The sequence below is a fragment of the Ixodes scapularis genome, unplaced genomic scaffold, assembly GCF_016920785.2.
Source record: "Ixodes scapularis isolate PalLabHiFi unplaced genomic scaffold, ASM1692078v2 PGA_scaffold10__122_contigs__length_95168666, whole genome shotgun sequence".
In the NCBI taxonomy this organism is placed as follows: Eukaryota; Metazoa; Arthropoda; class Arachnida; order Ixodida; family Ixodidae; genus Ixodes; species Ixodes scapularis.
In genome coordinates this window covers 27,051,376-27,065,713 of record NW_024609836.1, presented here as the reverse complement: position 1 = coordinate 27,065,713, position 14,338 = coordinate 27,051,376, and the positions used below count along the sequence as shown (strand labels likewise).

The 14,338-nt window shown below is 47.5% G+C and overlaps 1 protein-coding gene across 1 annotated transcript; it reads right to left on the bottom strand.

Moving 5' to 3' along the window:
- Positions 1–1,690: 1,690 nt before the first annotated feature.
- Positions 1,691–12,227, bottom strand: LOC8040327 (beta-1,3-galactosyltransferase 1). Its single transcript, XM_029971477.4, has 2 exons — positions 10,960–12,227; positions 1,691–2,944 (listed from the first exon to the last, which is right to left on the bottom strand). The coding sequence occupies exons 1-2, from the start codon at positions 11,645–11,647 to the stop codon at positions 2,463–2,465; spliced, it is 1,170 nt and encodes a 389-aa protein (XP_029827337.2). The 5' UTR covers positions 11,648–12,227; the 3' UTR covers positions 1,691–2,462.
- Between the last annotated feature and the right edge of the window lie 2,111 nt (positions 12,228–14,338).

Genomic DNA, 14,338 nt, shown 5'->3' with positions numbered 1-14,338 from the left:
AGTACGAAAGATATGGCCTTTGTTCGTTTAAACACGCCTTTATTTAACCGCCCTCTAGTGCATAGTCCGTTCAAACAAAGGATGCTCCTAATGCACTGAAGCTAGACTAGAATATTTCACGTCCTGATGCTCGTAATCGCGAGCCCCGCCGTGCATTGTGAGCAGTGTACGCGCACGGAGTAGAGATCAACGTGGGAAGTACACCCCCCCGGACAATATGAGCTGAAATATGAACGTATTGCTGCGCCTACCATTCCCACAAGATCCATTATCTCCCAAATTGTCAAAAAGCTCAAAGATTGAGACCTGCTTACGAGTTAAGTTTGAACATAGCCTCCTATACACTGACAAAGCCTGGCATATCGCCACGAGAAGCGGCCGCCGAAATGAAAAAAAGCAGACAACGGATCAGAGGAGAGCCACGTGACCGGCGCCCCGATGCGGCGAGACGCCGAAACACACCTCTCCCGAGCGAACACGTGTGTTTCGTGTCCTCGCCGCAGCCAAAGCTGTGCGCTGATGTCCAGGTTCCCCAAGAAATGGCTCTTTGATGCTCTGTGCTAATCCTCGCGCTCCAAATCTGCAACCGGACACTCTATGTAAGGCCAGTTCAGACAGTTGCGTTTGACTGCGTTCCAGTGCGGTGCGGCATGCTTGCGGTCGACTGCAGAAGCGGGTCGCCTAGCAACCGACGACGCTTGGCGTTCCGCAACGCACCGCAGCATGTGGCTCCGTCGTCGAACTGCCAGGCTTCGTTACAATAGAGGTGTCTATGGTTTGAACCAAAACTGCTTTAAAAAAAGAAGAAAAATCTTGCACGAGCGTCGAAGTAGCACGATGGGCTGGCTCATATTGTCTGTGGTATGTAGTACACGCAGTGGCGTCACTAGGGGGGAAACTTCCTTGGGTGCAGTGCTCAGGGAAGTGTAGCCGGAAAGCTAAAAAAAAGGGGGGGGGGGGGCGGGGCGCCCCCCCCCCCCCCACCTTTTTTTTCACCACGTACACAGTGGCGTCACTATAGGTCAGCGGTACCCGAGGCGGGTACCGCTGACCTATAGTGACGCCACTGTGTACGTGGTGAAACTCAACACACAAACGAACACGCGAATTGTCTGCTTTCGCAACCGTTTTCTCGGCAGGGGCGGATTTATGGGTCAGGCCTAGGAGGGGCGGTAGGTATTCAGCTTGCCCGGGGGGGGGGGAGGGGGGGGGGGGTCTGCTGAGATAGGACGGTTATGGCCGAAACGTTGCCCAAATCTGTTTTGTTCACCCAATACTTGCTATGTCCCCAAACTTTTGGCTGGTGTTTATCAATTATTTTATTGGAGAAAAGCTGACCTTGGAAAGCTGAGGGGGGGGGGGGGGGGGCATTTGACTCCCCCCCCCCCCCCCCCCCCCCTTTCTCCTATATTCGCCCGTTTCTTGGCATTTATGATGTCTTACCTCGCCTGTTCTGCGCGTTCGGTGTCGAAGCAGATCTACAAAGCGGCTGCACCTGTCAGTGGTAACACTTTTTTTAGTTATGTGCCATATACCCGAGGGCCTCGAACAACTATTTCCTTTTGATGCAGTATAGAGGTTTTTTTGCGCTTGTGCGTGTCTACTCGCTTGTAATTGTCCCCTGTGTCGCGCAAAAAAACCTCTATACTGCATCATGAACCAACTAGGCCAACAACAAGTTTTAATTGACTATATTTCCTTTTGAGCTGGGTTTTTTTTTTATTGAATTTATATTTTGTCATTTGAATTTTGTGCATGGCTGAGTCCAGATAAAACCTAAGATGCTTGACAAAGCATCTTAAAACGCTGGGAACAAAAGTTATCTGCTGTGAAGCACGCGACCTACAGGAATCCATAGACTGCGTCATTGTGTTTTGCCTTTTCTCAAACATTTGCAGTGCTAAAAAGGCACGAGCAGGAACAGGTGGCTCTGCTAAGTTCCTTTTATAGCGTCACGATTTATTCGCAAGTGCTCCCGATTTAACGGAACTAGGCTCGCGAGCCTGTATCTTCGCCCGCATTGTAAACGTTTATGAGATACAGATAATTCACAGGCAGCCCTAGTCGAGTCCGTCCCTACTGAGTGCGAGCTAACGATCAACTTCCACAGCGCTTCCGCAACGTGCATTCCAGATTACCAAGATTGCAGTTCTCAGGAAAAAAAAAAAAAAAAGTGGCGGCCCATTCATGGGCATGCGCTGTGATTACCGTGCTCAAATACGACGCCAAGTGAATACAACCTACAGTCCCACCTTAGCCCCATTCCCGAAAATCCCATTGTGATCGAATTTTAATTTGACAATCCTCAAACATTTTAACAATATCACACCGAACTTCAGGCGATCTATCCTACTCGGAGAGCAACCTGTCCCCACCACTGTTGATCAAGAGCTCGCTGCAACACGAAATCCTTCACCCGGAATGAACCCGACGCAACGCCTGACCGCTTCCTTCGCTTTCCTTCAGCGGCGCGACACCCTGCGCACCACCGCCCTTCCTGCCGCCGCACCCTTGACACCGCTCCGCCGCCCGAGCACGTCTTTCTCCGCGTCCCCTCCGGAAGACGCCCTGAAGCAGCACGCACACGCGTTCCGCCGACACCACAACACTTTCCGGTGTGCCCGAGACACGAGGTCCACGTCGCCCCAGGTGGGCCCGAAGGCGAACCGCCAGTCCAGCCTCCGCCTCTGCGAGTCTTGAGACCAGAGGCTCAGCGAGTCCGCCTCGGTGGTGAAAACGCCGTTCATCTTGGCCAGGGTCAGGCCGGCCATGCGGGCCAGCGTGCCGGTGACGTGGACGTCGTCCACCCAGAAGTAGGGTCGGAAGCGGGACTCGCCGACCAGGGCGCGGGCGGACGCGACGTCGGTGATGTAGGCCCAGCCGGAGCAGTAGTCTTCGAAGAAGGATCCCGGGTAGTCGCTCTCCCGGACCCGCCACTTCCCGCCTGCATGGTGTGGGAGGAAGTCAGTAAAATAAAACTTCATTCATCAAAAAAATTAAAAAAAAGACTGATTTTTAAGGTTGAGTTTGTCATTGATACCCCATCTCCTTGGCTCTCAGACCATAACACGTTGGGGTTATTGACATAACAAGTGCTTGTAGGCTCACTTTTCTTATAATGTGTAACCGCAGAGTGGACCGTCTTTTCGATGACTTTAATCCTCTCTTGTGTTTCTTTTTTTTTTTTTTTTTCAGATCATAAATTTGAAATTTATGTACGTTTTTTTTCAACTATGCAGTTTCGCTCAATTTATTTGCACGGTTGCGTTCAAGAATCGCTTGAATGGAACTATAGTCAATTGCTAATCTTGCTTTGTAGATTTTGACGAGCGTGTTGGACCAGATGTAACAGTAAACAAGCACAAAACGAACAGGAGGACAAAAACAGACATGTACATATCTGTTTTCATGTCCGTTTTCGTCCTCTTGTTCGTTTTTTTTTTCTTATTGCTGCTTTGTAAGTTCTATTAAACAGAATCTAGTTAATTTATTTTACTGAACGTAGAGAAGTGTCTCATGAACTTCCTTACGAAAGCTGTTTTAGTTCCAGGCACGCAGGAATATGGGAGTTCTCCGCCTACCACATTTAAAAACTTTGCAACAATTTCATTTTAAAAAAAGTAAAACGCAACAAAGAGCAAAAATAAAAATAAATAATTATTTTTTTTAATTTTGCGCGCCTGGCGCAACGTAGAGTACAGTTACTCTGTGCAGTTCGACGGTTACTCTAGCGCAGGGTTCTCAAACTCATTCGAGTGTGGGGGCCAGATTGCTCACCCTTGAAAGAACGAGGGCCATCGGAGAGGGAGGGACATTATTTTGCTATCACGGGACAAAAAATATAAACAGACAGACAGCAGTGGTGTTCCACTTTGCAAAAGTCGACTGTCCCAGTAACACCCCAGAGATTTTCTAGAGAAGGAACCCTGTGCTTTCTGCTTTATGTAAGCTCACCGTTTTGCCATCTTTAGCCTTCATTTGCATGTACAACAACCTTGGGCCCACTCCTGATGTTATAAGAAGATTTAAAACACGAACGTGCTGGCAGTTTTCAACAGAACGAGAACAAGCACACCGTCCTTGAACCATATCACACAATTCATAAGACCCAACAGGCATAGAAAAATTATCATCATATGGCAGTCCTTGCTTTCCTGCCGATTATTATACCAGGATTATAAGAAAATATTTTAATATTAAATGCATTTCAGACAGCCAGAAGCCCGAGCTCACAGCTTCATCTCCGGGAGCTGCTCCAGCTGAGCAAGAGTTTGTGCAGCCGAGGTGTAGTGGTAGTGCCGTTCCGGTTGACTTACGTGAGAAAGGGCCGAGAAGCAAATATTTAGACCAAGTCCGTCCAAAAAGAAAAGGGAATAATACAAAATGAATGAACATGTTATATGAGAAAAAATCTTTTTCGGGCGGAAATGATTCGAAAATATAATACTATTATTTATGGCGCCCAAAGCATGGGAATGGTAGAGCTATGCATTTACTCTAGGGAATGGGATCTCGCATCCGTGGGAGGCTTGCGGGCCGCGTGCGGCCCGCGGGCTGCGTGTTTGTGAGAGGAACGCACGCTGGCGCAGAGCGCGACGCGCGCGCCATTCAAGGGCCTCGGATCCTGGACCTAAAAGGACGCCGCCACAAGGGCGAAGGGATCTTCTGGACCGAGGCCGGCCATGGGCACCCGCACGCCGAACGCTCTAGTGTGTGGGGCACGAATAGTGTTCCACTATTCGTCCCGTCCTTCAAACATTAAATGTAGTTCCTTGTTTTGGAAACCCTGGTTCCTTTCCCACAGTATCTACAATTTATTGATAACATTTCTCTTAAAATTTTATGGGCATTACTTCAGTTATAAAAAATGAAATTGGCAATCTGACGTCCTTTCACATTTCGACCGCCGGGGCGAGCCAGTTTTCGCTGCACACTTGGATAGGCCGTAAAGTTCCCCGCTTCGGTTTTTCGCGTCCTTTCCGCTGGATGTCGTCGGCGCCGCAAGGCGCGTTCTGACAGCGACTTTTCACAGCGCTTCCCAACTTGACTCCATCAACGTTACGGAGTTTTCGCAGACCGTTTCCCCAGCTCCGCCGTATACGCTCTCTGGTACGAAAACTCCACCACTGCGCACGCGCGGCGCTAACTTTGCCTTCAGAGTCCCGGATCTCGTAGCGAGTTGCGGAGAACGCTTGGGAGACAGCGGAAACGACCTAAGAAAACTCCCTATTGTAGTCATTAGGGAATTGTAGTAGACCGTTCCCGCAGCCCGCTAAGCACCCGGATAGCGCTCCGTAATCCGCCACATGTATGATCTCTATGAACTATGCAGACAAGGCTGGCGGCGCGCATGCTCAGCTGCGGCGTTTTCTTCGGGGATACCGTAGCGGAGGAGAAAAACGATCACTCCCTATTAGGGAGTTTACGTATATGGTTTTCGCCGTCCCACAGCACTCTCCGCAACCCGCTACGATACCCGGAACTCCACAGCCAAGGCCATCGGCGCGCAAGCGCAGTAACGGCCTCTCTCCCTATTATAGTTAGCGGTACCGTTCGCCATGTTATGGAGCCATGTTGCTTCAGTGGAGCCATCTCGTGGTCTTTGTCCATGACGTCACGACCAGGATTCGCCTCGTCGTGACGTCAAGAGCTATGGTCCTGGCTACCTGTTATCGGTGGCGACAAGTTCGATAATGTATTTAAAAATGCACGGGCGAAGTTGACACTTTGGCAATGCCCCTGTGCCTGTTTGGCTAATCTTAGAAAGCCGACCACAAGGAAGTCAACCATTTCGTCGTTTACCCTGAGACTGGGGGGTTTTTGAAGAGCAGAAGTAACAGAAAAAACAGACAAGTCTCAAAAAATTTGAGACTTGTCTGTTTTTTCTGTTACTTCTGCTCTTCAAAAACCCCCCAGTCTCAGGGTAAACGACGAAATGGTTGACGCGCGCGTTTTTTTCTCTCGTTTTTTTTTTTAATGTTTGATGCACTGGACGACAACTGTATCATGAAAAATTATTTAATATGCATAACCAGTTAGATACTTACTGTACCGACTTCTCCACATAATCGCCGTACATATATCATGACGTGGCACAATTTGGATGCCCTCCTCAAGGAAGGTTACCACCGCATCGAACAAGAACGCCGGTCGTCGCAGACGTTCCTCCCTGACCCTTATCATCATGGACGTATGTTCGTCCTTCCAAAAACTTCATGAAGTTCTCTCCATAGTACATGTCCGTGCCGACTGTATAGGTCTTATTTGTGCGTGGTGGAACAGGCAGCAACTGTTTTTGAGGAGGTCATCCAAATTTTGGTGCCATTTCAGTGCCTAAATCTGTGTGATCACGTGGAGAAAATACAATATGCATATAATTTTTGTGTATATTAAAACAGCTTTTCTCTATCTTAATTGTTCTCTGTACATCGCAGGTTGAAAAACAAAAATCACTCGTACAATTTTACGCTGTAATTTGATACCTTGACTTGGTATGCGTGGAAACTAACATACACGGTACGTGTTTAATTTTAATTCGACCAGATTAAAAAAGAAAAAAGGATGAGAGTTAGACAATTTTCGGTTTCACCATGTATTTATCGGCTCGGCTGGCATTTGATGAGGGAATAATTGTCACGGTAAGTTAACTAATTAACTAAAATCTGTCGATTAACTTGTTAAATTATGGTTTTAGGGACCATATTGAAATTGCAGTATTGACGGCAGTTACTATTACAGGCCAGACCAATTTAAAGACTGCTAAAAGGTCATGAATTTTAGACATTACGCTATCAAATTTCGCGCTCTCAGTGGCGCCCGATTTTAAGAGGTCATGAAACGACATCGGGTAGGAAAGTTTATGACTTTACAGAGGCGTACTGTTCCTAGTCTGGCCCCCAAGTATACTCGCACGGACCTCCACCTTTCAGTCTTGCCTTCGCAAAGTTTGATGACGTAACTGCGAGATCGAAACCACCCGCCTGACGACACGGTCGAGCTCGGCTTATGGATTGGACACGAGAACTGCGTGAGTGGATTTCGGCTCGTAACAAACAATGCCTCGGCGGACTCTCGGGCAGTGGCTCGTGTACAACCACTGCGGTGCCGGCGCGTGGCTATGATTAACGTTGATGGTAGAGTCACTAAATGAGCTGCGCTTAGAGTATCGGCACTCCGTTCCCCGGCATTGTTGTGGGCGCCGCCATTTTGGCTCGTATGCAGAGCAGACGTAACTGCCGATCGTCAAGATTCAAAAGTGCGACTTCCTCAGATTTAGATTTGTTGTTAAGAAGGTCACGCAATATTGCTTTGCTCTGTTACGAACTGTTTAAACATTTGTGGAGGGCGGAAAGGCGTTTCCTGTGATTTCAGATAAAGCTTCAGATAACACCATGATTTTAAGACACAATATGGCCAAGTGTCGTTACTCTGAAGCGCAGCTTATTTAGTGGCACTAGTTGATGGCATAAAATAGGCACCAGGCCACGCGGCCGTTTCTGACTCCGAGTTGAGGGGATGAACGATGCTCATATTTCTCGAATTTATTTGCCGACTGCCATTGCTCAGAAGGAAAAAAATAATAAGGCAAGTTTATTCGCTTATTAGCGTTAGGGAGTGATTCTGAGTAGTATTTAGCGAAAGTAGAAAAATCGTTTCATGGCCCCTTTATAATCGCGCTGAAAAAGAGCGTCGAAGCCCTGTCACAGCAAAAGTGACGTCGCCGTTTGAATAATTTTATCCCTGTCTCGGCAGCGTGTCCTTGGTGGGTGCGCCGACGACAGTGACGAAGTTACCTAAACAACTACGTCACTCTTTCAAGCCTCATTATCGCCAGGCCTTGATGCGCTCTTTTTGCGCAAACATTTTTAAATCAGGCAAAAAAAAAAATGATTGAATAATATCTAAAAAATATTACATTTTTTTTACGAATTCTTTAAATCGGTCTGACCTCTGATAGTCATTGCTGTCAACATTGCAATACGCATATGACCCCTAAAACCAATGCTTTTGCTGTCAACATTGCAATTCGCATATGACCCCTAAAACCAATGCTTTTGCTGTCAACATTGCAATTCGCATATGACCCCTAAAACCAATGCTTTTGCTGTCAACATTGCAATTCGCATATGACCCCTAAAACCAATAATTAAAAAGCCCATTAAGAAAGTTTTAGTTAATCAGTCAACTTAATAGCCATTATTGCCTCGTCTAATGTCTGCGCCGAACCTGATAAATACAAGGTGAAAAAAGCCACCGCCTAACGTTCGCCCCTTTTCTGAAAATAAAATTTTTTCGAATTAAAATCAAACACCTGATCCTAATTGAAAGATTAAAGGCGATGCGAATCCGGGGAAGAACTATTTTTGCGGCAGGATAATACAAATTAACCAGCGTTTAATTTTGTCCAACATCTTTTCAATCAGGAAATTTGAGAAGATCATAGTCGTCGTCTATTGAATACGTTTCCTATCAAAGTGCTAGACAGCAGCTGTACGTGTTATACAAATATAACTGCGACTGTGATATAAAAATTAAAATAAAAAGCTTACTCCTTTTTTTTTTCCTCAGACAGTCACAGCAAGCAAATTCACGGGTAGTAGAAGTCATAAAAAATGATGTTGGCCGAATATTAATAAATTAATTAATCTAGTCATTATAATTTCTATACTGTCCTACCGATTGCGGACATCAAAAAGCAGTTCAAGCCGGAAGGTGCAAATATTTCTAACGCATCCTCATTCTTTGTATGTTTATGCTCGTGTTCATAGGCGTAGACTACGAGGGGGCATCGGGGCTCGTGCCCCCCCTGGTGACATCCAGGGAAGAGAGGGTGAAGGGGGGCTGAGCCCCCCCCCCCCCCCCTTTCCCTCCGGGCCATGATCTTTACCGAGACGCTGTTTACGTGCCATGTAACGAGCTTCTAGTAGTGGCACGTAAACAAAATAACGCACACAGCAACGGACACATGAGGATATACATACGCCGTAAAGTGTACCCCCTAAATAAACTACTGATAATTGCAGGTGTAAAAAAAAATTGCACGGAAAAGCACCCCCCGTTTGTATTCTTAAAAAAACCCGAGACAAAGGGGAAAAAGACAACAACACACAGACATCTTAAAAAAAAAAAAAAAAAAAAAGCTAAAAGATTTCATAAAAAAAAGAAAAAAGAAAACAAGTTAGAGGTGAATTTTGGCGCATTTTCATCCCGTGAATCTGAATATCACGTTCGTTTACCCCGAAGATGTAACTAAACGCGAGAAAACACGAAAAACCTCCGACCACTCGTCGTGACGTCATACTAGGATCTTCGGGCCGCCAAGCGCGAGTCACTCGTGATGGCAGCGCGTGCAATTGCAAGCTTGCCATGACGTCTCTTTCTGACTATTTAGAAAATAGCAAGAGTGCGCGTGCATAGCTTTGACAGGCGCTGAAGATGCGCGAGAGCAGAGATTCCGAAAACTCTCTGTGTGACGTCACACCCCGCGAAGGAGCGTCAGCGGTACTTTAAGAATTAAATTCTGCAGCCTCCGTGCACCAAATTAAAAAATAATCTGGATATTCGTGATCCTTGAGGCCAATTAAGGAGGATTTGGGTGTTTTTCCTCAAATACAGAACCGTTTTTGTTTCCCTTTAAAAACAACACAAAATCGTTGTGTTGTAAATTTTTTCATCTTTTTTTTTTTTTTTTCTTTACGTAGAGTTATAAGCCTGTTCGTTCACCAGAGCCTATTTCACTACCCTTATTTCAGATCGTCTGTATAATCTGTGTATTTTATTATGATTATTATTCCTCTTTCGTGTCGTGTTGTCGTTGTTTGCCTTTGTAAGGGTACCGAGGTCTCGTCAAGCTGGATAGTTTCAACTTTTTCCTCAATGCACCCCCCCCCCCCCCCCCCCCCCCAAATTGCTCATATGATGGAAATAAACAATGTTTCAATGTATCAAACAGATTAGCAGGCAGCCCTCATTTACTAATGCCTTTTTCCAACTACTGGTTTTAAAATTGAAGCCTCTAAATTAGTGTAGGTCAAGCGAAACTTTAGAATGTTACATATAATGATTTACGGGAAGACCCCAACATGGAGGTGTTTTACTCAAGATTAAATTGAGTTCCACCAGCGGCCACCAGTCGCCTAGAGGGCACGAGTGGCGCTCTGTCCATTTCTAGGAAGCCTACATACGGGACTATCAATTTCAGGGGGAAGTCTATTTATCCTTGCATAAACTTTAGAAAAATACGCGTGTCAATTTCGTGACGGGTAATTGATGGACCACCACATTCCTGACCTTGCATCAGCAACACGCGATTTATTTATCCCTTTAGCTGGCAAGATTAGAAACAGTGAGCCTAGCATATTCTCACTGGTTTATTTCGTGTAACACACTTATACAAAAAAAAAAAAAAAAAAAAAAAAACGTTTTATTAAAAATTGAACGATACAGAAGGTCAACAATTGTGTTGATCTGCCAGTTCACAATAAATATAGGGGTCTAACTCGGCAGATTTGCACTAATATAAACGTAAAAGCTGGGAACCAAAGTGGCGGGTTTTGCATAGTTACTACTAACTATAAATCTGCCTACCCGAGAGAAAGTCAAAGAATGACAAAGCGCTTTTCGCCATGCAAGCATCAGATTTAGTCATCTGCCGGTATATTTGTTCGTGTCTGAATAACACTAATGTAGCTGCGTAGATTAGTATTTTGAGCGCGTCTGTAGTACCAGGACTGTTCAAAATATTTTAGTTAAAAATTCAGATGGCCTGGTACGATCCTTGGTTCGCAATCGACAGCACTGCTGCACCGTGACATACAGGCTTCAGTAAACCTTCTGAATAAATTTAGTCGGAAAATGCCCGTAAAATAAAAACCAGCATTTTTTAAAATTTATTTAGGGGGGTGAGGGACATTGGTTAGATCGATCTTTGACGACGGCATAAGTTTGGATCGTTCTCACCTTCACTCCGAGACACGGGCATCTGCTTCTGCACGTAGCACAAGATGGTCCTGGGCTTCATGGCGGCCGCGCTCCCCAGAATCTCACTCAGCCTGAACAGGTGCACGAAGATGTCGTCGTCCATCTTGAGCACATGATCCACGCTGGGACATCGTTCCACGGCCCAACGCAGTCCCATGAGGTGCTTGTACGTCAAGTTGTGGTACGAGTCCACGAAGTCACCCTGGACGGTGTCGCCGTGTCTCCGATTCTCGTGGGCTATAAGGTCCTGGAGTGACTCCTCCGGCGTCCTCGCCAACAGGAAGACCACCTTGATGGTCAAGTTCTTGAGCCATCCGCTGCCACCTCCCCAGCTGGTTCGAATGGAGTCCCGCTCAGCGAAGTGGTCAGCCGCCGAATGAACCAGGACCAAGAGGTTCTCTTCTCCGCTCTCACTGCAGGACTTCGCATCCAAGACGTAACTGAAGTTCTTGAGGTCAATCAAGGATTCGTTGTCTCTTTCCGGGTATAGAATCCTCGGGCAAGGCACCGGGTCGTGAACGCACCTCTGAGGGTTCAAACTCCGTGGCACCGAATCCGTCTGGTCAATCACCGTAGGCAGCTGCACAGCCTTGAAGACAACGATGTAGGTGAACACCACCAGGCACAAGATTGAAGCGTTCCTCTTTAGTTTGGCGCGAAGAGCCATCGAGATCGTGAGGGCCAATCGCGATCGTTTCTCTTGGAACTCAGCTCATGCTTCGTTCTCTCCGTGCCGGCAACGACTGCGTATCGGCCGCGAGATTAGAAGGCACAACCGCCGGCGTCCCACGCGCCGCGCGCCGAACGTCCCACCGCCCGTTGCCTCTTTCCGATCACACGTTTCGCTCAACGGCGTCGAGAGGGAAACGCAGGGGTGCCCCATGAGCTTGTTTTAGCGAAAATACCAATTCCGAAGTCTGGATGGATGAAGGCGAGCCGGGGAGGGTAGTCGTCGGAGAGACACGCCGCAGCAGGGTGCGGTTGTGCTGCCTGTTGCGCTGTCGCTCAAATCGAAAAGAGCGCTCGTCCGTATCAGACGCTCCCGCTGAGCAGGCGACTCACGACGCCGTCGTCTCGCAATGCATCTTCGGCGGAAGAGATCGTCGGAAGAGAAACTTTCACGGGGAAAACTAATTGAAGGCGGGGGTGGAGACCGTTTCGCGGCAAGTAGACGCTGCGACCACGCCCGAGTTTGATGGCGGAAGCGGGGGGACAACTCGTGGGACGTGTGTGCAAAAATTACGTAAATGGAAATTGGCGCGCTTCCAAAGCAGACGACGCTCGCTCAAGGACGAGTCACCTGCGGTTGCGTTCGATCGCGTCGTGTGGCAGCAAGCGGAGAGCGCGGAGGCGCGGAGAGCAATAGCTACGTGACCTAGAGTAACTCCGTGACGTCACGCTAATGTGTTCGCGTGTCGGAATACGGGACGAAACGAACAGACGGACGCATAAGGAGCCCTTTACGCGCGCATTTTTGAATGGCTGCTTCAGCATGTTGTAGCGTGCGGCGATGGCGTAAATGGAAATAGATCTGCGGCATTTTTTGCGGAGTGTCTGGCTGACGACTTTGTTTCGTTCAAGAGATCGAGAACACCGAAAATGGGTCGCCCTTCCGGGATAGGGTAAGGTGGCCCACCTTTCGCAGTGAGAGACATCTGAGAAAGGGTGATGTTTCAAAAACTAATATACTCATTGCGTGGTCAGGATGTTCTTACATACTCCTGGACAGCGGCGTCGGAATAAGGAAGCAATCCCCCCCCCCCCCCCCCCTCCCTTTCCAGACATTTACAATATTTCATGGAAACAATACGGAGGCGGGGAAGGGAAATCTCGCTCGCCTCCCCACCACCAGGGTGGCACGAAGGTGGTGATGAATCTGTAGAAAGCTGATTTATCCTGGATGGGAGAGTTGCTGCATCATTGAGAGAAGCATTAATAACATTATACCGTGCTCGAGGACTTCCAGAGAACCCTTCATAGCGTCACGAACACACGTTTAAAGAAAATGGCTCCTTTTTAAAGGTATATAGGCTGCGCATAGTTGTAACCCGAGACTGGGGATACGGACAAGGGACAAAACACAGAACGACAGGGACGAAGTCTCAAACGCAGCTCTATTTCCATTTACTTCGTCCCTGTCGTTCTGTGTTTTGTCCCTTGTCCGTATCCCCAGTCTCGGGTTACAACTATGCTCAATTTACACCAGCTAGCCTGCACCCTCACCATTGCTTCAGTATATAGGCTGTCTGAAATGCCGAAGCTCGATCTAACATGAGCCGTAAAAACCGGCGCCTGCACGTAACAATATAAAATTTTCGTCACAGGCAAGGGGGTGGGGGGGGGGGGGGGGGGGGGCGCTTCTCTAGCTATCATCATCATCGTTTGTGACGTCGCGGGTGGAACAGTCGGCGCAGATCTTGGATCTCCCGGCTCGTCAGTTCCCTTCATGCGCTGCTTGGGTAACGCGCGGCAAAGCCTGTTTTTCGCATTGTGTTTATTTGGTGAAGTGATATTTGTACACATTAACTGAAGAGCGTGTTGGTAACATTGACTGGCAACAGAAGAATAAAGCAAACTCTGGACGATGGACGACGAACCATAACGCACTACCTCTAGAATGTTCGTCGTCCCGCGCCCCGAGTTTGCTTTATTCTTTCTGTTTACCAAATCTTGATTGCGTGGCACGCGTTGTTGTGCTAACACTTTTGGCGCTGAGTTATCGAAGCGCTGGGATGTTGGTGAAAGTAGAAAATGCAGCGCTTTACCTCACCATTAACAGAAATTTGTGGATAGGTGGATGGATGGATAGACTTGTGCCACATATCCAAGTAGTGTTTTAGTTCTACATTGATTTTGATTACGTCAATTTAATCTATCCGTCCCTTGATTTTCGCCACCATTCCTCTAATCTTTTACTGATCTTTACCCCTTGAAGATGGTTTGTTTCACCGTTCTCTTCGAATCGCAGAGCCCTGAGGAAGTCAGCCTCTCCGCGTGATGTCATTGAGTGGCCGAGCCTCCTCCTCTCCCCCCCCCCCCCCCCCACACACACACACACACAGACACACTCACACATTCCATAGCGACATGCTCTAACGTTTTGCCACCCTCCCCACACACCGTGCATGTTCTACCCACCTCTTGAAATTCGGCCCTGTACGTCCCGGTTCGCAACAAGCCTCAAACAATAACGTACTACCTCTAGAATTATGGGATATTCCTTCCTGTCTACAATATCAGTTTTCCTTGCCCTGTGCATTTCCAAAGCTGGCTTCTTCTGCTTTCAGTGTCTCCCACATTTCTCTCTCTTCAGCTCTCCCTTACAATATCCTTCACTGTTCCTGTCCGCCCATATTCC